Source organism: Daktulosphaira vitifoliae, unplaced genomic scaffold (assembly GCF_025091365.1).
Source record: "Daktulosphaira vitifoliae isolate Bord-2020 unplaced genomic scaffold, ASM2509136v1 Scaffold_4, whole genome shotgun sequence".
NCBI classification, from domain to species: domain Eukaryota; kingdom Metazoa; phylum Arthropoda; class Insecta; order Hemiptera; family Phylloxeridae; genus Daktulosphaira; species Daktulosphaira vitifoliae.
The window spans coordinates 41,315,531-41,340,809 of NW_026099575.1; the positions used below are offsets into that span (position 1 = coordinate 41,315,531).

Below are 25,279 nucleotides of genomic sequence, written 5' to 3' on the forward strand. Positions count from 1 at the left end.
AACAATGTACTTGACAACAATATGTTTTCAACAAATATACAGATTTAATAAAATAAATAACAAATAAAAAAAAGTAAATGAAAATGTAATAAACGATTAAAAAATCTGTACTTGCACAGACAACATAAATCGAGATATTTATCAACAGAAAATATACATAATATTTATAAATGATCAGTTGCCTAGTGTCCGCGATGTCATCTCACTTGTAACGCTTGGAGTGGTTAACTTGGTACAGAAAAATATGAATTGGCAGGCCTGGCTCTTCTACTGACACGACCATTAAAAGGTTCAGGCTGTCTATGCCGTACAATCGGCGGATTTGTAGCTCTAGGAGTCGGTTTTACTCGCATTACCGGCTTGCACTTGGCGATCGCCTTTCGAGTTGTCTTGGATAATATCATCAAAAAACAAGGCCTCGCGTTTTTTGCCAACGGTTTACGGCAATAAGATGCATTCGGGACACGGAACACGAGTACTGCTCTAAGTTCATCGCCCAGACTGTTGTTGCCGCAACACTTGATAGCTGGGGACGTCTTGAGCGCGTTCGACAACTGAGGCGTCGCGTTTATGTCATACTTTCGTTGGCCAAGCAGGTAGGAAGTGACATCGCTCATGCGACATCCTCTTAAAACGAAACGCTTATCGTCTTCGGTGAACTGAAACGGACACCTAGTGCCTATGGAGAATATTGAGTAGTACTGATACCCGTCAAATGTCTCCAAAGTTAAGTCGGGGTCGTTTGATATAACCATTTTCATGAAACGCTTTTCGTCTTCTGGACATAACAAACGCAGCGCATTTTCAGATTTAACAGACAGCTCGACAACGTGCTGAAAAATGTCCTTTGCCGGTAGTTGCTGACACGACACTCGGTCGCTGTACATTTTCCACTCCGGAAAATTGGCAATCTCGCGGACATCAGCAGCAAAAGACATTTTGTCGAAATCGTCATTTTTCTTGAAATAACGCCGAGGAAATAGCCACTGAGAGTCGCGGTACATCTCAAAGTACTTGACATTGGTTACGAGTAAAATCAGCTGCATCTCCAAAGAGTATTGTTCATTGGCCGATGAAACAGCCATTGTTATTCTTGTAGTTTGCACGTAGAAACAAAACGGATTGAACAGTTATTAAACACGTATTGAACTTAAGACAAATCACAAAAATGTGTCGAACGTATAACAAAATGCAGCCTCTTATATATGAAATATTTCAAAATATTTTGGCCAGCGACGAATAAATAAATCATATAATAACAATAGTTAATTGCAAATTATTAGCAGCCAGATAATCAATATACATATTATTTACTATATTGTAATTATATAAGCCAGCAAATTTGAAATTGTTTAAATCTGGACGTTGATTTTATTACGAGCATTGNTATTTTGGCCAGCGACGAATAAATAAATCATATAATATTAATAGTTAATTGCAAATTATTAGCAGCCAGATAATCAAGATACATATTATTTACTATATTGTAATTATATCAGCCAGCAAATTTGAAAGTGTTTAAATCTGGACGTTGATTTTATTACGAGCATTGAAAAAGGGTGTATTTTTTAATTATTATATATTCATATATTAATAACAAATTAAGTTTAAGTAAAAACACCCCATAAAAGTAGTCGTACATTATTATCGAAANGGTGTGTTTTTTAATTATTATATATTCATATATTAATAACAAAATAAGTTCTAGTAAAAACACCCCATAAAAGTAGTCGTACATTATTATCGAAAATATTTATAATTACTGTAAATAGATGAATTATTTTGATATNAAATGTTTATAATTACTGTAAATAGATGAATTATTTTGATATTTACGATGAACACGAAGAAGATTCGTGAAATTTTCATTATTTACTTATTGTTTGAGTGCAAAAGAAACAAATGATACAGGAGAATCTAAGGACAACGCATCGGGAAACAAACTTTGAGGAAAAAGGAATTTTTTTAGCTTCGGTTCAGATTATATTTCAATAATAGATAACGGAAATGGGCATCAAGTAAGTGAACGTGATTTCCATAATTATGGACAACAGGATCATAGCAAAGTGTTGTCTAAGACAATAATCAAAAAAGTAGCTCAACCTTATCCCGTTGAAGTCGAAAAGCACGTTTCGTACCCAGTCAGAGTTAAGGTACCTCAACTATGTACCGTATATAAAAATTTACCGTATCCAGTTACTGTAGTAAANATCTAAGACAATAATCAAAAAAGTAGCTCAACCGTATCCCGTTGGAGTCGAAAAACACGTTTCGTACCCAGTCAGAGTTAAGGTACCTCAACTATGTACCGTATATAAAAATTTACCGTATCCAGTTACTGTAGTAAACACATATCCTTTCCAGTAGAACAGTTAGTGTCTTACTCGGTAAAAGTTCCTGTTAAAATTGAAATACCAGTCACCTAAGAAAAGGTTCATCAATCACATTATCAAGAAAGTCTACAGCATTTTAATTATTAAAAGTGTCACAAAATCATGAAGGCTCTCATAATTATGAATATCAAGATGAACAATCTCGACAAGTAGAAGACGGAGAACAAATCATAATAGTTTATTATGAAAACGCTTTTCAATTATCAATTTTTATTTAAATAATTAGACATTACGTATAAATTGGTTCAGATAATTTAAATCCAATTTCTTAAAATAGTGAATGATAAAACACTTAACATGTATCACAATTTTATTAATTTTAAATCTATATATTTATACTGCTAAAAACCAAGTACTATGTTAAAACTGTAAAACTATAATCGAATATTATAAATTAGACCATTAACAGTAAACTTTTGAATTATCTTCAATCCAAATGACACTTAAAAACTAGTGTTTTTAACTAGATATAAATAAATGTTTTCATTTCATTTGTGTATTAATTATTCGGATACGTTTTACATGAGTTCAATGATAAATAGTTTACATATTCCGTAAAAATCGTCTGTTCTTTATAATGTTAAAAATTTGAAAAAAGTTAACGCCCCCGGGTGGGCTCGAACCACCAACCTTTCGGTTAACAGCCGAACGCGCTAGCCAATTGCGCCACGGAGGCTCACGTTTAATTGGAATTAAATGTGTCTAGGTAAATTATAATTATATAATTATTGTCAATTATTATTTACAGTAATACCTTTTGTACTATCGCTATTTCAATAATGGAATGTCAAATTACTAACTCAGAAGATACAAGTTTAAAACCTAATCGACTAATAATTTTTATGTGAATTTGTCGGTTTTTTATTTTTTCTCTTTAATATCAACTGTGATACAGTAGGCTAGTTTTAAATTTTAAAATATAGTACATTATTACAGAAGGGTATTAAAAAATCGTAGGCGGTTCGAAAATTTTAATTCGAAAAAAGATAAAATGTTCTCTTATTTAACTTTACCCTGAAGTGAATAATGTTTTAGTGATATTAGTCTCTGTACAAGGAAATATAGTCTGATTTTTGAAAAAAGAATACCCGATGAAAAGAATATTTATTGATTATTTACCAAAAAATTGTATCGATCCATGTATTTTTTAAAATGCTATAGCAATTTAAAATTAAAAATTGAAAATATAAAATACAAAACTTTTTAACTTATAATTATTATGTTTGAAGTTCACAGCATTTCTGGAAAATTTTCAAGAGTCAAGTTGAAAAAAATAGTGTGCCCAGTGGGAATTGAACTCCGTGTGCTCAGTAATTGCAAAGAACGCGTTCCCAATGTGGCAATCGTACAAAAAAATGATAAAATGAGCAATTTAAATTACAAAAATAATTATATTAATACATACATTTTCAAAAAGTAATAACAATTTAAAGTTGAAAATATAAAATTGATAATTTTAACAGAAAAATAGCATGTTTTTTTACTACAACAGCCATATGCAAATAGAACATAATTTTTATTAATGAAACACAATACTGTTTTTTTTTTTTACATTATTCATTTAAAATTATTCTTGTATAGTCTAAAGAATTTATACAAAAAAAAATAATTTTTTATGAAAAAAAAAGATGTGTTGCAGATTTTAGAGATTTTGTTTTGGAGATAAGTTTTAAGTTAAATTTCCGAAAGTTCCAAATGTATTTTTTAATAAGGCTTTGTATTTAAGATAATTTTCGAATATGACATAAATATGTGATGTATACTGCTAAACAACAGCAAAATAAAGAATGTCAAATGAAATTTAAAAAAATGTACAGACCTCTGCATTTTCTTCGTCATCTAATGACAACTCGTCAAAATTTAATATTGATTTATGTCAAACAATTATTCGCTTGGATATTGTCAGTACACTGGTAAGTCAAACGAGAGTTTACTATGAAAGAATTAGACTTCGCCTAGTTGGGGCCCTAAGTCTCTCGGGACCATTCTCATAAGTAGGCCATTGGCTAAAACTTATGTATGCGCAACAATGAGACTATACTCGTATTCAAAATATGAGCGGGGACTTAAAATGACTTAAAAAAGAAACTCGTAGATGGGTACAAAATGAACGGATTGAATTAATTTTTTTATGATTTCTCAGAAATGTCTTTGGGCGGGTCTGGTGAAAATATCAAACCTTAGGTCGTAAAACGCTAACGTTTTACTCGAAATCAGTTGAAATTTTAAAACATTCTCCGGCGAGCGGCAAAAATTTTCCGACCTTTCCCAATAATTTCCCGGAATCTTGTAATTCAGTATTTTCGTTGAAAAAAACAAATGTGAAAATCGGAGCACACTAAGTAATTTTCCCAGAAAAGCGTTTTTTCCTTGTTCTATTATATAATAAGATTATGTAAGTGTAATTTATAAAGAAACTTTTATAAATCACAATAAAAAATATACAAAATAAGCCCATTTAGATTTATATTGTTGAGTTGATTAATATAAATAGCAGATACTTATGACATGTTATTGCGTGTACACAGATTTGTATCAAATCCGTTGTTTCTCATAAACTGTGAACAATTAGATAAATACAATCATAAAACAAGTGTTAAACTATTTAATGATTTAATGAATTTATTTATTGGCTATGAATTAGCCAAGGAGCTGATCTTTAAATAATGTTAAATTATGTCACGTTCGATAAATGAATTGATCACAAGATATCAATTGTAGATTATATTTAAAAAATTGCGTACATTTAAGGAATGAAAATCATTTGATATTTTTTTTATTGAGTGAAAACTAGCGATAAAAATCAATAAACTATTTTTAATGTTTTATCATTAAGTTACATTTTTATTGGCTGATCGTAAAATGTGAATATTTCTAACCTTTTAATTAACTATATAACAATAATAAATAAAATTAAGAACTAATTTTTTTGATAATCATTGTGAAATAGTTTTTTTTAAGCTAAGATTGTTTTTTTAATATGAAACTTTTAGGGGGCAAGTCAGGCCGACGCATAGTAGTCTGAAAGAGAATTCTTGGCGTTCATAAGTCCCATTGTTAAATGTACTTACAATATTAAAATAATTATGAAAACCCAATTTCAGTATATTGCTTAGACAAAATATAAAATTTCAAGGTTACATCATGTTAAACCGGTTGTTATTGAAACTTTTTAAAGTATAGATATGGTTATTTTACGGTTATTTTAACATAAAAAAGGTCTTTCGTTGTCAATTTTTTAACAAGTAAAACATTTAAATTTTTTTATTTTATTAAAAATAAAGATAAAAGATTTCAAAAAAATAATGTTTTGGCTAAGTAATAAGCGTTTTAATAAAATAGTGTATTTTTAGAGCCGTTTTGGAAATTAAAAAGCACAATAACAAAAATTACCCTATTTATTCAAGTATCGATGCATAGATATTGTAGAGCAAGTATACAAAATAAATTTTGCACAATAATAGAAAACTTATTTATACTCTTAATTGAAAAAAATTTCATTGTTGGTATATATGGATCACTTGATACTAATAGATTAATTTATTTATAAAATAAAAAAAACTTTGAACAAAAAAATTGTTGATTTGTTAAAAAAATAAACAACGGAAAACCTTTTTTATTTAAGATAAGTTAGAATTAGGTCAGTTAAGGCGTTTGGGGACCGACGTTTTTTTTAAGGGGTCGAATATAGGCAATTTTTCGTTTTCTTCATATTGTGCAGTGTCGTTGTGTGAGAAGTAATTGATTATTAGTGTGAGTGTCCATTATTAGGAGTATTTTCGTCTTGTTATAGTCAATAACAAAACCGGTTGTGTACCTGTCTACCTTTTTGATGCAATACGATTATATTGGTTTAATTACAACGCATGTTTATTTTGTATAGTATAAAATGTATATCTTATCACCAGCCCCATAGTAAATACTTATACAGAGTGTTCAGTAAATAAGGAAACGAATTTCTATTGTACTCATTGTTTGTAACAATTTAACTGTTTCCTGACTTACTGAACATTCTGTAGATATGCGCTCTGAGTGACAATGGTAAAAAATCATTATAAAAACTATCATCTACAATTTTTCTAAAAAAAAAAGAAAAATGTTTGCCCTTCTTTTATAATTTTTTATCGTGAAAAAAATACTCAAACATTTATTAAATTCTGTTATTTGTTTGAGGTATGTCAGGTAAAATCTTGATTTGACAATCGTAAACATTCTACAAAAATAATGTGTATAGTATTTACTTTAGCTTCAATATGAAGCTGAGAAGGTATTAATTTTATTATGACGTGTTTTTTATTTATATGTCTGTCGCCATTATTTTTTAGCTCTCACCGAATTGATTTCTTACAACGATACACCAATACATCACAAATTGTACCTAGTTGAGACATTGACCTACTAAAAATTGAAAAAAAATTTCTCGTTCTCTATAAATGGAGGAAATCCCACTAAAATTTACAATTTTTAAATACAGTAAATCTTGACATTTATTTTCTTAAAAGTGCCATAACTTTTTGATAAATGAATATACCAAAATAGTTTTTTTTATACAGAAATCTTAGGTATTTCCATTTCATTTGATATAAATTTTTTGGAATTATGACCCTTTACTTCGCCACTGGGGGGAATTTAAAATAGAAACATAATGATTCCCCATTTATTTAGTGATACTTATATTGAAAAATAACACCAAAATTTGTTTCGTACTATGCAATGATAGCTTTGTCGGTCATTAGATAAAAGTAAAAAATCAAATATCATATATACAGGTGTAATATCAGGTATGTATTAATGTGTAACTGCTTTTAGGCAGTCGGTATTATCCTATGCAACTCTATGGGCAATAAAATAGCCGCTGTGGATAACGCACATATGAGCACGAGCATGTCAGTTATAACAGCTACTGTTTGAAAACCTTTAGTTTGAACGTACAAAACTATCCGTTTTTGTTCAATCAGTACGCGAAAACGACTGATAAGATTTCTGAAAACAGATTTGAATTCAGCATCATATTACTTAAATATCGGTCAGGTAACTTTTTTGAAATTGTGATACCTTCAACTCAAAAATTTATTTTGAAAAAATTAAAATGATCAAAAATGTAAACTGTTTAAAAACTGCTGAAAACATGAAAATTTCAAAAATTGGCCAAACCAATTTTTAAGTAATATGATGCTGAATTCAGAATTCTTATCGCATCAGTAGTTTCGTTGTACCGATGAAACAAAAACGAGTTGTTTTTGACTAAAAAAGCGGTCGGTACCCAGACACCTTAGTAAAAAAATCGAGTCCTAAGTTCATAAATCATAACTTTTTAACTTATAATATGTTTCGTACGAGGCAGCTGACCGTAGGACGGCTAGTCGTGCACCGCACTAGAATGCAGTTTTACCTTAAGCCTGTTTAAGTTGCTATTATTGAAGCGATACAGAAGTCACCTGAAAGGATGACGGCTAAGCGCACATCCAATAAGTAACGAGAGTAGACAATAATTAAATAACAAATAACCACATATATTTGAAGTTCTTCAGAGAGTATCTTAAAATTAAGTGGTAACGGGGAGCCTAAAATACTAATGGCCGGCGAAGCGGCATAAAACAAAATGGTTAAACTAAAGTGGTCACTCTGTTAAGCTAATTAAATAATTCATTATTTACAGAGTGGAACAGATCTAATTGACAACTCATACAAATTATAATCCACAAAACATTTCATACTTTTTTTTAAATAAATTTTTGTGATATAGGACTATATTTAAAATATGTTTTATATTATTTTTCTAATTTACAAAAAGTATTCTAAGAATTAAATTGTTTTAAGATTTGAAGTTTTGTATAGATAAGTTTTAAAGATAAATTTTGATACCCAAAAACTATTATTTTAATTCAGTAGTTACGTTTATACAGAATTTTAAAGTTTGTTAATTATTAATATTCTTTACGTTTTTCCTATGGTATCAAATGTCACTCCATATTATGTTAAGGACTGGAGTAAACATTATCTTTTTACGTTATTTACTGGTAATAGTATGCGATTTCTTTTCATGGATAATAATAACGTTAGAACGCACGTTTTATAGAAATGATTATCTCTAATCATTATTACAAAATGTTAAAAACAACAATGGTGAGTCAAATTAAAAGTTCAAATTATAAACTTAAAATGAAAGATCAATAGTACTCAACAAAGCCAAAAAAGATATAACCAAGATTATGATTACTCTAAGAGAAATTTAGTGTCAACGATAAATCAATCACTCTGTAAATATATTAAAATAACCTATTTAATTTTTTTTTTTTTTTTTTGAATATTTTAAGCAATTTTTAATCGACAGTTTTATATATTTATGAAGTTCACAAGTTAAAAAATGATTAATATATTTAAATTTTCAATTAAAAATTATTGGAGTACATAACCGGGATTCATACTTTTTGACAAAAATTTTATGCTGCCCGTCGACCTAACGCAATCTCATTAGTCGCCTCTTACGACTGACAGAGGGGTCATGAAAGTATTCTTATACCCTATCCACAGGGAAAAATACATATAAAAAGAAAATTCTATCAAATATAACAAACATTTCTGTTAAAAAAAAATTCAAAAAAGAATAACTTTAATGTGATAAAAGTGGTGCTTGAATGATCTGTACCGAAAATTGACTAAGCCGACATAATAAACAACATAAACTTTATAAATACAATTTATTTACAATACTAATACGAGATAAATAACAAATAGAAAAATTATCCAATCGAAAGGTCTATTAATAGCAATAATTTTAGTACATTTGAGCGACAAATTCAAATAAAATGTTATTATATATCTTATTCAAACTGGCAACATGGTAATGGAAGCGTAAAGTACGATTGTAATGCTCTGTCCATAGAAATTATACACTAAATGAAAGCAATGTTGCCAGTTTGCTTATAAACGAATTTCTTCGCCGGTGACCGAGAAACATAACTGAGTGACTATTGAGTAAGCTAGGATTTTTTTTATCTTTTTATTTGGCCGCCAAGTCACGTTCTCTCATGTAATACATTCACTGTACTAAACTTTTATGACACTTTAATTTTGTTTAAAAATTTTTTGATTATTTGAATTTTCCCTCTTGCCACTTGGCTAGATTTACTTCAGTGTTTATTTTTTTTAATATCTGTCCATCAAATTAAAAATAATCAAAGAATTTTTCACCAATTTATTGTTTAGCTTTCAATTAAGTTCTCTACTATTGCTCTTATGTAATATATTAGTAATCGTATTTTATCATTACACATTTTACTCGCCTAAGTATAAATATGGCAATAAGTTCCGAATTGAACTTAGTTAAGTACTGAATTGAAGTGACTGAACAATCATTTACTCAATTAAATAGAAGTCGAATTTATAAGTTATTTACAAAATTAAAGTTAGTTAATTAATATTATATTAGTAATCAAAGCCAAAAAATAATATTTTCAAGATTATTATTATTTTAGGAGAAACTTAGTGGTCAATGATAAATCAATCATTCTGTAGGGCTTTTTAAATAACATTTTTAAAACTTAAGTAGTTAATGGCCCATCAAATTTTGTTGAAAAAAATAGAATAAAAAATGGTTACTTTATAATTTTGAAACTTTGACATTGAAATCAATTTTTGTTCTAAATAGAAAAAAATAATAATAAACATGACTTTAATGTAGTTCAAAATTGTAAAAATTATTATCATAAAAAGTAACGTAAAATTTTCGCTGGTTTCTTAAGTTATTAATTCGCTAGATTTATATAATTTCAGAACATTGTGGGACACTTTCTATATAATTAAAACGGGTTGTGTATCGAATACCTTTTTTTTAAATTTACACCTCTCTCATGTATACTTCATATTTTAAATGGTATAATAGAAACAATAGGATTTCAGTGGCCCGATGTTGATGGAAAATTATTTTTGAAGGTGTCTAGTTAAGTTTTAAAATTAAAAAATGTCTAGTATTATCCCGATAATTTTAATAAAATAAACAATTTAATCTCAAATTTTGAAAGTGCTGTTTCTATTTTAAAAGCTTTTGTATTTTAAATGTATCTTATAATTGTGTAAAAAAATTTTTTATTAATAAAAAAATTATGTAATTTGAAACTCAAGCATGGTTTTGAAAGAAAATATAAGAACTGATGAAAAACCAAAGTATAAATTGGATACAACAGAAGGTAATACGAGAATTTAAAAAAAAAAGAGAAATTGTATACACGAAAAAAATTCTGAACTAGAAGATTTGAAAAAATTAAAGCTATACTCGATGGAAAAAACACAAAAGAATTGGAAGTAAACTTTACACTTCTTGATATAGTAAATATGAAATATGCTCCTATTTCTTTAGTTGAAGTAAAACGTTTGCCAGTGCAAAAACATTTTATGATAAAATCACATAAATATGAATTTTTTAAATCTAAAATAAAATAAATGCACGGTAGAATTCAGCCAAGTATTACTATTACTATTTTTTATTAGTTACGGATAAAATAATTTATTTTTATTTAATTGTTATGATTGTATTTTTTGTTTACTAAATAAATATCAAGGTGGTTATTAAATATTTTGAATTTTTATTATATTTAAATCCATTGCCTGGTTATTATTATTGTTCCAGGTCGGTATTAAAGTTCGTAAGAAATTAAAAAATGAGTTTTACACATATACAGGCCGCTTATACTGGTTTGTAATAGTTTTTCAAATGTATAATTGTTTATGAAAATTAAAACTTAGTTTGAAATTTTTAATACATAAAAATCAATTAAAAAAAAAAAAAGAAACAAGTCGAGAAAATGTTAATAATTGAAATAATATCTGTTGATACAATAGAGGCGATAGCAATGAAAAAATTGCAATCATACTTTCATCTCGGTGCAAATGAAACGAAAACGATTTGTTGAAAACAAAATTACAATAACCATATGCGTTGCGTTCGGTATTAGGCACACAAAAAAATCACTAACAAAGCGAATGCGTGGTAGGAGTGTTCACTGAAGAAATACATACGTTTGTGTATTTTTAGACCCCTCGTAGCGTTGGCTTAATTACTGTGGCCGCAAGAAATTCCTATGGTAATGTGACCATAAGAACACCGTTTGACAATAATCAATTGGAATGTGTTTAATTTGTCATTGCTCAATGGGCAAGTCGATTAAAAATAAACATTTATGCGTTTAGAAGTATTCACAGAGACTGGCCGTCTAGTCAATACCTTTGGCTCGGGACGCGACAGTGTAATCGTTCAGGGCGCGAAGAGAGACTTACCCGAAGGGATTTGCCTGGACTCGATCTACCGTGTCCCCCGGGGACCGACCAATTATATTGAGCGCAATTATAGATACTCGATAGGCAATAACAACACACGGCCATAATCATCGGCAGACGCGGAATTAGATTTTAAGCGGCAAAAACGTAATGTAACGTAACGTAATGAACGAGCGCGCGCTTTGTACACGAAACAGTACAGTTGTACCGCGCGGCCGGTGGAGAATTACGCTAATGACCATCGGCGTTACAATAATGTCCGCATTACAATACCTAAAAGTCAAGCCGCCCTCGTGTAGGAAATATAATAATAGAGTAATCCAATCGCTGACGTTTGGAAACGTTTTAATGGCACTGTCATCACCATAAAAGCAGAACACAATTCCCAGTGACAAAGTTAAGGACAATAAAAGCTGAGGTCGAGACTGTGGCAATGTCATAAACGATAGCACAGACAATGGTGTTGGAGAAAAAACAAAACGAAATATATTGGCTTTTATGTGCCACATAGTGCTAGACTCTCTCAAAACCTTATCCCGTCTATTGGTTTTAGTGGCATAATATTTTATTTGTTTCTCCACAACACACGCTCGTTTTATCATATGCGAACATTCGCCGCACGTTTGCGCCTACACGATTTCAGACACACGACAACGGCGGAATCTTGTTCGGCGCAATAAAACTGTAATTCGATTTTTTTGCCTTAACTAATATTTTCACTGGATCATCGACAACCGACGGCGATCGACGTTTTCTTCTTATTTCGTGTCACGACAATGGACACGTTTCAAACACACACTCAGTTTTTTAAAAATTACATACAGCTACTTATCCGTTAGTATAGAGAACAATATGATTTCTACGTGACGAGTTTTTCAAAATAAACAAACTCAATAATGCAATACGAGTCGAAAAATACCTCGTCGAGTATGAAAGTACTGCACAAGTGGATAAGAAAAACAAACGTGTACTTATATTTTAATAAAATTTATAACCTCAAACCGCTTTTAGGAACAATTTTAATACGTCAGCAATTTTACATAGTTGTTATTTAAATATACTTATGATATTGACAGTAAAATAAACATACTACAATAATTAATACCTACGGCAATAAATGCATAAAAAAAAAAAACAGTCACATTACACGTACGAACATTTATTTATAAGTTTGTTTTGAAATTTTACAATTTTTATTTTTTGAAAGTCTTACTTAAAAAAAAACACGCATTTCCTTAAAACCAATAAATTTTCAATGCATTTTTTTTTTTTCTTTGACCTTATGATAATTACATTAAAGCGATTACTTTGTAAATAGAATATACACATTTTATAAACATTTGAATATGACCTTGATATGACTTATAATATCCTGTAATTTAATAAAAAAATCAAATATATAGAATGTTTCACTATAATAGGTAAAACCATGAACATTAAAGCGATAAGATCTCAAAGAATAAATAAACTATTTTGAAACTAGTTTTAATAAACGTATTATACACGCATAATTTTTTAATTTGTAAATGACATAAAATCGCATTACAGAAAAACCAGTACGATTTTTAGTTGAAATAAAATTTTTCATTAATTTATTTACAATAGTAAACGTAAAAAAATTATTTGGATTTTTACATAGTGATAAATATAGTAACTGGGATATATTGTCAAATAGTTTAATCTCAAAACCGCATTCTGATTTAATTAAAATTTCTTTTGAGCACAAAATGTATTTGTTTACTTTTTACAAGACTATACAAACATCGTGTAACAATGATGAACAACATTAACCTAAGTGTTTATAGTATACAAAATATATTACATTAAATATGAAATTAACAAAATATATTTTTTAGTAATAGAAAAGTTATAATTTTTGTTTATTTTGAATAATTTATTAAATAAAACAAGTAAAAATCGAAAAATATATTATATTGAGTTAGACAAATAGTACCTGACACATTAAATTTTGAAATTATCATCATTAATTGTGCAAAACTTAGTGAAAACGTTTCCAGATAGTCAGAGAATTTTAAATGTTGATGTTATAATTGAAAATCTCAGGCAAACTACTTTAAAATAAATTCTTTAGGAAAAACTTGAAAATCCAATGTAATAATTTCAAAAGTTCTTTGTCGTGAGTTGCGTTTTAGGAAATCTTTTTATCACATTCGGGCCATTTTTTGCGCGAATCCAACGGCCGTCTCGGAATTACTTTGAAAAATAACACGACCCTTTTCGTGCTAAACCAAAAAACGTTTTTCGACGCCTGACGAAACTCGTAAAGCCCAAGCGCATATACATATTCGGTGTTATAACGACGCGTTATTTTGCTTCATTTACTTTTTTTTTTTACCTTGGAATGATTGCTGGATAAATTGACCCGATTGTTTTTTGCTATGGGCTTTTGTGGATTTCGAACTCGACGAATATACACTAAACCCGCTAACGTTGATTTTTATTTATGGCGACTATGTAATACAAAACGATACTATCATATCCATAACAATATAATACAAACGTTCATCGCAAGCCAGTAACTGTAAGCGAATACCTTTTTATCCAACGCCCGACGTTAGATCTGATTACCTAAAGACAATCAAATTAACACGGGAGCTGTGATGTGTCGCATGTGGTGGGCCTAATAATTATCTCCGACTCATATAAGTAATATAATTCACTATTTGACGTAACATAAATTATCCCTTCGTGTAATGTTTTATTCACAAGGTAGTTTTATGATTATTAATATTCGCGGACGCAAGAAAGTTTACAAAGGTTTTTCATTAGTTTACGTGAAAGTTTTTAAATCAGTTCAGGAAAATTTCCACCGCTCAATTAATAGTTTAGATATTGTTTAATTGTGCTCAAAAAAGTTCAACAAAGACCACGAAAAAACGCGGAAATATTTATTTCTAATCAATTCTTTCATCTAAATTTACTGAAATCGTTTAACAATCATTGATTATTTTTGAAGTAATGTCAAAAAATACCCTATTGTGCATTTCACATTAGTAATTTAAGCTTAATGAAGAAAATTTTATTGTATTTTAATTTCAAGGGATAAATTTAACGCGGCAGTCCCTAATGCACACGGTCTCGGGTTCAAAACTCAGTCACAAGCGGTTCCATTTGCAGACCATTTCAGTAAATTGAGATGCCATCACTCTCTTCAGCGATGGAATACCCTCCCGCCCGGAGACTAAATGGGTAAGAAACCTTTTCTNTTCATTGATTATTTTTAAAGTAATGTAAGAGACCTAGTCAAAAAATACCCTATTGCGCATTTTACATTAGTAATTTAAGCTTAATGAAGAAAATTTTATTGTATTTTAATTTCAAGGGATAATTTTAACGGCAAGTCGGTAACGCGGCAGTCCCAAATGCACATGGTCTCGGGTTCGAGACTCAGTCACAAGCGGTTCCATTTGCAGACCATTTCAGTAAATTGAGATGCCATCACTCTCTTCAGCGATGGAATACCCTCCCGCCCGGAGACTAAATGGGTAAGAAACCTTTTCTTTGTGAGAAACCGTAATGGCTTAATGTCAGTGAAAAGCGAAAATTAAACGAAACGTAATTGAATATATTATACAAAAGTGATTTTTCATCACAAACTAATTATTTAATTGAAAAATATATTGGTTATTTAATTGTTTTTTATTTATTTTAGTTACATACTTTTCTCAATTTATCAATCATGAAGCATTTTTTATATTCATCTTTTATAAGAGCGTCAACTTTATTTTATTTTTTTTTTTAATGACAATTAATAAAGTTAATTTTTAGAATATGATCTAATTAAGAAAAATGGGTTTTTTGCATCCGTATTTCAGAAATAATTATCAATATTAGTTCAATTTTTTTATTAAATGAGCGGTTCTTGATAAAAAAAATCTCTATATATATATATCAATTTAATAATTACAAGACATTACTTAAGTCATACTTATACTTCATATTATTACACTAATGATTTCTAAATTTTTTCCTTTGAGAGATTTCTCTCTTTAAAATAATTATTTTTATATTCAAAAATAATATTGTAATATTTATTTATATATAATACATTTTTTAGTTTTTTGGAGATGTTATCATAAAACTTTCTTGAGATTGTACGCTTCAAACATAAACCTCGAATAATAATAGAATATTATATAAATAATAAGTTAAAAAAATTCTTTTTAATATATTTTATAAAATTTACTTTTTTTTTTTTTTTTTGACTGAACTGATACCAAAAATTAGTTAAAGTAAAGTAACTAAGTTTGTCTAGTTTTCATAAAATATTAGGATTACAAATTATTCACCATAACATTGATTCGGTCAAGAGATCTAAACAAACCATTACTTGACTGGTCTAATAATTTCTGTTGTTGATGGGTTCTTAGCCAAATTTTTATGTAACTCGTAGTTCGTCTTCGAGGTTTTTTATTTTTACTAGAAACGATTTCCCTGACCGCCGTATTTTGATCGATTGTAGGCGATTTGGACTCATTCCATGTATGTGCTAGTCTCCCAGGTATGAACATAATGTTCAACCAATTTGCATATATTCTTCGGTTTTCAATGAGATCTTGTGAATCACGTGATAATTTGAGACCATTTTGAGATTCTTTTTCGATAGTTTTTAATTGATACTGAGATTTTTTCCTTCTACTGGAACATCTCCTACTTATTGAAAATCTTACACTATCATTTCTCCGGCATTGCTGACGTCGAGGTGGTCTAGTTGGTTTCTCAGTGTCTAATCTGGTCAAAATAACGTAACGCCACTTATCACCTTCTAATTTTTCTGGATCCGCCGGGATTGGATAACTAATAGTTGGCTTCGTTTTTCTGTTTAAAAAAATATCGAGACAATTAGAAATACATTCTAATTCATAGCATTCATAAAAGAAAGAACCATAATATCATTATTTTGATTACAAATAAATATTTATGATGTCTCACGTGAGATTCATTTTTAAAGGTAATAAAATATTTATAAAATTTGACAACATGCATAGCAAATATATATATATATATATATATATAAATAGTAATGTATTTTATTGAAATATTAGGTTACTAAGATAAATAATAACAAATCTAATGAAGAAACAAATATATTTTTAATAGTATAAATAAAACAAAATTGTCAACTATAAAATACAACAGTAGCAATTATAAAATCAAAATAAATATTGCTGAATGGCTTGCTCCAATGATTAGTGCGCATATCAAATTTGTAAATGACAAGCGCACAAATGCCTGATAGAATTTTCAACGCGCTTGTTTTTTATTTGCCAACAGTTTTCAATATGTAACATTTTATTTAATTATAAACCCCAAGGAATAAATAGGGGGGCTTAATCTTTCCAAATAGTTTATTAGCTTTTCAAAAATTTTTTTTATTTGTTGATGCGTAAAATAGTTTTAAGAGTGAACAAATAATAAAACCTCAATGAAGCCCCTACAAAAAAAATATTATTTATAGAAATAATCTACAATGTTGTACTATGTTATTGTAGCGCGCAATTATCACGACACCATATAGTTAAATTAGTTTAATTCTTGCAAATTAATTCATTTTTGTGAACATACTAGTAAGCTATACATATTTTGATCATGAAATTTATACAAAAATTTAGTTTACTTATTTTCCTAAATACACAATCAAGTAAGATAAATTCAAGTAAAAAACAACTTCTACGATAGTTAATTTGAAACAAATTTATTTACAAAATGTAAAAGTGGGATGTAATAAATTTAAATACTGGAATTTATTATAAATATACGGTAACATAACATGTTTCAAAATAAATAGAATAATAGGAATATCAGAATGTTAAAGTTTTATCTTAGTTCATATTATAAACTATGAATTAAATACATTCTGATATGAATTGAAAAAGCTACAAAAAGTAATGTAAATCTTTTATAATATTGTATAAAAATCGTTTTACATTATTTAAATGATATATATAATTATCATAACGTCATATATAATTGCTAAAAAATCATTACTTTTTAACTGATCGAAGACAATAAACGCAATTGCTTTGAACAAGTAGTAATTAATAACATCTAAATAAACTTTTATTATTCGTAAGCCTAATATAACCGTCGAGTACATTAAACAGTAAAAATGTCTCAATCAAATAATGAATATAAAGATGAGTTTCTGTAGTAAATATATCATGGTAACATGTTTACAAAATTTAAGAACAATAATATGCTTTGATTTTTTTAATACTAATTTTAACCCATTCAGCTGATTCAAATTCATTTTTTCTTAATAAATTCTAGAATTGATTTTTTTCCAACATTTGTTAACGTTATTAAAATTGTATTTAATTTTTTTTTTTATTATTATTATGGTACCTAATTTTCTTTTTAACTATGTAACTATTATTATATTTTAATTATACTTTCTTATATTTCAATTGCACAAAAAGTATAAAATATAATATTTTCATAATTTTCTAATTTATTTTATGTGAAAATTGGTATAATTCAATGGTATTGTGATCTTTCAGAGAGATCTTCTTCTTCTTCCTCGTCTTAATCCCAACTACTTGGGGTCGGCCACCCTTATCCTAAACTTCCACTTGACATGATCTCCCACATCCTCTACGCTCACATCAGCTGTCCTCATATCACATTCAATAGCATCCCTCCATCTCTTTTTTGGTCTTCCTCTACTTCTTCTTCCTTCAACATTCATTTCTATAACTGTTCTTACAGCTTCCGATTCTTCTCTTCTCATAACATGACCAAACCATCCAAATCTATTTTCTCTCATATTATCCACGATTGACGCTACATCTATACTCTCTTAAATGCTCGTTCCTTATTCTATCTTTTCTAGACACTCCAGTCATCCATCTAAGCATTCTCATCTCTGAATCGCTACACTCATTCTCTACTCTACTTTCTTATCTATCACCCCACACTCTGAACCATACATAATAGCTGACCTCACTACAGTCTTGTATAATTTACCTTTCAGCCTCATTGGAATTATTTTATCGCATAAGACTCTAGACGCTTCTCTCCACTTCAACCATCCGCACTTAATTCTGTGTCATAGAGATATTTCTTGAAAAAGTATTTTTAGGAAATGACTGATTTAATTAATAGAGAGATACATTAAAGAAAAAGTTTCAAATATTTATAACAATAATAAATGCTTTAATTGACATTTTTCATAATTTGCATAAATAAAATATAATAATTTTATCAATTACTATAATAACACTTCAAAAAATATTTATACTAAACAATATTAAGACTATTTTTATTGCTCATCACTTAATTTTAGAATGTAATATTACAGCCATGTGAAATTCCCATGGCCCCAATGGCTTTCTTAGCAACACTACTGTAGCACCAAATTTCAAATTAATTTTAATAAGGCACAATGTGACACAATGTTAAGCTATGCTATTTTTTATGATAATTTTTTTCCTAATTATTACTCTTAGATAAACTATTACATGAAAATTGTATGAATGCATGGTCCTAATATTAACATAACCACAGAATTAAGTTTTTTAAGAATGCATTTATATGTAGTCTAACATCTTAATTAAGTTGACTAATTTCAAATCAATCACGCGTTTATAAACAAAAATAAAACAAATATTTGTTTTTTTTTTCAATATTAATTAGATATTGTATGAATTAACATAGTTACCAGGCCGGATTAAGGAAGGAGGGCAAAGGTGAGAAATCCCTGTGTCCATAAAAAATTTTACTAGTAAAATTTACTAATTTAATGTTACTAATCGTAACAGGCTAGTAACCGGTTTTCTGTTTTTTATTTTTGCTCATTACTTTTTTTTGGTAGCTATGTTTTCTATAAGAGGAGTCCATTTCAAGGTACTGCTCCGGGGCCCATAAAGGTCTTACAGTTCTATTTATTTAACTCTTCAAATATGTGCAAATTAAGACAAATTGAAGTGAATTAAAATTTGTATATAAGTATGTAAAAATTTAATTCTTATTTCTTACTTTCTAGATTTAACGCGTTTTTTTATTTTCTCAGGCTGTTTGTCTGGGTAACTTTTCCACTAAAACAGACACATTACTTTTAATATAAAGTTAAAAACAAATTAATTAATTAGACACTTTTTATTAATTGAATTTTTAAATGAACTTTTACTAGTGAGGAACGTGGAAACCATTTTTATAATTAATGTACTATAATTAAATTGTTAATTAATGTATTATTATTAATATATTAATGTTATCGATAATTAATGAGGGGTTTAAATTTATTATTTAAGCTAATTTGGTATTTACACCTTATTATATAGAGTGTCTAGTAAGTAAGGTAATAGGTTTCTGTTGTTCTCATTTCTTTGTAATAATTGACCTATTTCCTTACTTTTTAAACACCTGTATATTTTAAATAGACATAAAAAATATAATCGAATGATTAGCAAAATTTTGAAATATTTAAAAAAAATCTGTGTCGGAGATAAATAGTTTTGTCAGGAAAACACACTAAAAGATCCCCTATGTATTTAATTTTAACTTAAATCATTATGGTAAAATTTTTGAATGTACCTCTAAATTATAACTCATTGATGCTATAAAACAATTTTTATTTTAAAGAACTTTGATAGAATTAATTCTTAGCGATGGAGTATTTTAGTAAATAAAATTGTCCGCCATGCAGAATCTCAACAAATTTGAAAAAATATTTAAAATCATAGGAAGTTGTAAAAAGATTTTTTTTCTTCTAAAATAATAAGTATATACTCTGATAAAAAATATTTTTTTTTCGAAAATACTATTTAATATTTTTACCTGTTTTACGTAATTAAATAACATCTTGTGGCAAAACCCATCAATCCCAAAAGCTCTGGGTTCTGCTTCTGATTTACACATGCCATTACCCATTTCGATAAGGTTTCTTGATGATGTTACTTAGAAGAGGCTTACAAAAATTTTAATTTTCATACCGCCAACGCATACAAGAAATAATATTAAGTTCAAAAACAACACAACGACCACAACAATCGCCAGTGACCGAGCGAATATCGTGAGTTGTTGATTAGATAACCTGCGACATCACATGGTAATCTCCCACTAGATTCACCGCACATATTTATCCGTGATGATCCGTGATGCTGTCCATTACTTTCCCATTCTGAATTAAGTAAACAATAAAATTAGAATAATGCGTACACTTGGATTAATGAAATCAGAATCATTAGCGCTTAAGATCTCGAAATTGAAAACAGCATAAATATTCAATTCGCATGAGTATTATTTCTTAATTATTAACACCTAGTTTGTTTAAGTATAACTTATACCACCTGTGTAATTACTTAATTAAAAATTGTACTTTAGTACAATTTTTCTGTTTATAATTCATATTTATGAACAATAAAAACTAGCTATTTTAATTTCAGTGAGATACAAAAAGTACACAGCTAACAATTTATTAAGTGGTTTTACACTTTAATCAAAGAGCAACTACCAGTTTGTGATAGACCGCGACATAATTATTTCAAAATACATGACATTTCCTAATTAGATGCGTTATGAATAACTTAAACTTTATTACTCAAATATATTTTATGTAACGATAAACAGACAGTGTAACTCTAAACAAACTCCGTAAACTGTTATAATCGACTTACGTTGTAATCAAATCGATTGCAAAATGTTTAAATAACTGATGCGCATCACTTAAATTTACGTTTTTTTTATTAAATACGCGATTTACGCAAATTTTTAATTGTGCAACAAAACGAAAATTCCATTTAGACTAATACGAGTAAACCAAATTAAAGATTCACTATTTAGAGTTAATCTACACTAAATAGTCTCTACTTTATCAAAAGGAAGTAAAAAATTATTACCATTTTTTTCAACGGCTAAATGGTCATAGTATTTCATGAAATATGAACAAATTAATCGGATCCATTAATATGCAGACCGACTAAATTGATTATAAAAATAACTCTATGAATTATTCAAAGCTGCAAATATCATTAAATACGTCAGCTTTTTGAATTTTTTCTTTATCGTTTATGCCATCCAGTTTTCTTGGGCGCTGTTTTCGTTAGTTTCTTGTAAAAAGAAAAAGTGTGGAAAAATGAACAAAACAATGAGAGCCAGCAAACTGATTAAATCGTATTAGATTAGTGTTATTTCTCTAACGAATATTGAGGCCAGGTGTCGAACACTAAAAAGGTCAAGAGATTTATAATTATATTGTAATCATTGAATAATATTTTTACTTAAAGTTTACTTTACAGTTAGTCAGTTTTCGATACACTATTTGGTCATAATTTAGCTATTATTACATATTAACCATAATAAATAGTAAAAAAAAAAGTAATAAATAAAACTTCAATAAAATTATTGACTTGCATTCATTAAAATGTTCTTTGAAAATAAAAATAAATATAAAATTATTCCGATGAAAACTTGTTTTAAGTAAAATTAAAAATGATGGTTTAAAATTATAGATAGTACCACTGAATAAAGAGTTAATTATAATTAGCTCTTGTTTTACAAAAATTCAGTGTGATTAAAAACCCAATCGTTAAAGGGGTTGTTTTACTTTTTAGTTTTGAACTTATCTTATTTTATCAGATCTTGGTGCCCCATAATTAGTTGATTTAATATAATTTGCTAAAATATTGATTTAAAGTTATTTATATGATTAAATTATTTCTGCTAAATAATCAAGTTTGTTTCGTTACATTATTTATATAGCCTTTTATCATAACATGTACATATATATGTAACTTTCATTTTCATCATCAAGAAGTTATAATTACAACTGATTACACTAATTAATTTAAAATAAATCATTGAAAATTTATTTAAACATATATTACACTAAATATCATCTAGTTTGACCTACATGTTTCAATGTAATATTTTTTTACTCTAAAAGAGCCACTTCGCCTCACCGTTTACATTGCAGTTTCACCGAAGTACTAAAAGCCATATCATGACAATAGTTATCGTATTGTCTGGTTATGATTTACCGGTAGTCTTTAAAGGTGTCATAAAACACAAGTCTATGAGTAATGAGCCCATAGATCGCCTAAGTTGGTATTATGTCTAATTAATAACGAAACAGCTGAAGAGTTACGCAGTTAACTGTATACAGTTATTATTAATTTAGATGACTGGACATTAACACGTTAGAGAGAAATTATGTGTTAGACTAGACGGTCACCTTAGACACATTTAACTGTAAAATATAGGATATGGTGTAGCTGTGAAAAATAAACGACAAGATATAATACGAATGGTAGTTTAGCTCATCTAGTAATTATGATTTGCTATTAGCACATTCATAAATCTTTTAATTGATGACTAATTTTGAAACCTAATAGTATTCAAAACAAGGAACTACTTAAATAACCGGGACAAACTAATTATCTTTTAATTCATTTTGATAATTAATCTAAGATATTTAAAAAATTATTTGTTATACACGACGGTGCCGTACTTAGAATTTGTTCATAGGAAGTATTATACAAAACTAAATGTTTTGCCATCTCCAAAATTTCATCTTCATCGCACGTTTATTTTTATCATGGCAGATCAAATTCTACGAGACCCCCCCCCTCCATGAACTGTGTATTGAAATATGTCATTTATAATTGCTCCAGAGGCTAGACATGATCGTGAAAAATATCAAATTACTAACGGAACGAATGGGATCGCGTGGCTTCAAGTTAAAGACGTTTTCAAATCGACTGATAAATATAAATACAGTTATGAACTTGGGCACTGAACGTGAGTTATAAAACGGCCTATGATATCACTCAAAGGCTATTGTATAATCAATTGTATACAGAGTCGTTGAAACTACAAATCCTTTCTGATGATAAGTATCTATGTTTCGCAGACGTATATAAACTTATATGCGCCGCTAAAACTAATAGCTATAGTAAAATAGCTACGACCAAAACGAAACATTTTATTAGTATCTATACGCTTCCGGAAGTTGCTTGGAGGCAACGACTTTCAACTAAATGTTTGCCCATCTCGGAACACTCATTTTCGCCACCACCCCTACGTCCTGTCAAAAGAGACCCAACTGGCACTACGGTGGAAGGAACCCATTTAGTTTATGGACGGTCGTTTGTACAAGGAGACGAGAGCGTGATATTTAAAAAAAAACAAGTAAAAGAAATAAAGCAAACCCTCTTAAGCACGAGAAGGAGAATTGTCGCCGCGGGAACCAAAAATCCGGTTTTACGTGCTCGGAAACATTTATTATATTTTATTTCAGCATATACGCCGACCATATAGTTAACCCCCAAGCAAACGGATTTTCATTTTTCTGCAGAGTGGAATCAAAATGAACCCTGCAGTTCATACGGCCTCGGTGCTCGTAAAATAATATGATTGATGTGGCTCGCTTTGTTTTTAACGTCTCGATACAGGGTCAAATAATCCAACAAACGTTCACCGTACAGCTCTCATTCACAACGATTCTCGAGAAATACATTAGAAAGATAGAAAATTGAGAAGTATTTTATTAAAATATAAACGCAACGATAGTAACTTTCAGCGAACATAGCTTCATTGGTTACGGATGTAAACAAACTAGAACCTGAACGATAATTAAATATACAGATCAAATGATACGATTATTTATTGAACAATTGTACTATTAACAAAAATAACCGTTAAAACGATTTTCCGCGTCATAGCCAGCGATATTTTTTAAAACATTATTTTGGTATACTAATGAACACACAATTTGTAAACCTATTGTCCTTCATTATCAAAATTTGTGCTTTAATTATTTTAAGGTGTAAATAATTTAATAAATAAACATCAAATAAGTTTAATTATTATGTTTCAGGTATCAAAAACATAACAGTTGAATTTAATATTTATTGATCGATGAACTGATAATGTTAATTGGCATTTAATTTTTTGGTCCCATTACAATTAAAAAGAATATTAGATCAAACTATTAAACCCGTAAAGACTATTAATGGCATATTGAATGGCTTCGATTGGCTTTTACTTACTATGTTTTACTACTAAACCACTTTTGTTTCCTGGACCATTAATAGTGTTTGATAAAATTTACTATAAGAAAAATGTTGCCATCGGGATTTTTTTTTTTTTGACCGAAGTTTACCTCATTTTCATTGGACATTGTTGGCGTACGCAAAATGTGAACCATAGTAAAATATCAGAGTCCTTAGGGGACAATTTATTCCAACGGATATGCGGTCAGCTTAGTTCGTGGCGTGATAAAACTTTTGTTTTTCCGTACAATTTAAAACGAAAAACAGGACAGCAATAAAATGTTAATCGACGATTCCAAAAAAGGGACTTCAATGAAGAATAAATATACAGCAGGACGCGTCCAATGGATGTATATCGCTTTAACTCACCTAAGGATTTTCTTCAGATAACATTTAGATCACAGTGATCGCCCTTTAGAGAATTATAAAGTTAAAGTCTACATAAGATAAATCAAGAACATCAAATTTACTATGATTTATGTTTTAATTAAAAAACATTTCTTGAGTAGATAGTTGTTTACCGAAATATAATATATTATCGTTTTAGATAAAATAAACTAATATAAAAAAAATCTTTAAAGTAAAATTATCAATTCC

At 28.7% G+C, this 25,279-nt stretch overlaps 1 protein-coding gene and 1 non-coding gene across 2 annotated transcripts; both read right to left on the minus strand.

Annotated features, from left to right (window-relative positions):
• Positions 1 to 2,995: 2,995 nt before the first annotated feature.
• On the minus strand, positions 2,996 to 3,069 carry Trnan-guu (transfer RNA asparagine (anticodon GUU)). Its single transcript has one exon. It is a non-coding gene; the product is annotated as a tRNA-Asn (tRNA).
• Positions 3,070 to 12,803: 9,734 nt separating this feature from the next.
• Positions 12,804 to 20,731, minus strand: LOC126904371 (uncharacterized). Its single transcript, XM_050683367.1, has 4 exons — positions 20,469 to 20,731; positions 19,668 to 19,726; positions 15,980 to 16,508; positions 12,804 to 13,041 (listed from the first exon to the last, which is right to left on the minus strand). The coding sequence occupies exons 1-4, from the start codon at positions 20,559 to 20,561 to the stop codon at positions 13,000 to 13,002; spliced, it is 723 nt and encodes a 240-aa protein (XP_050539324.1). The 5' UTR covers positions 20,562 to 20,731; the 3' UTR covers positions 12,804 to 12,999.
• Between the last annotated feature and the right edge of the window lie 4,548 nt (positions 20,732 to 25,279).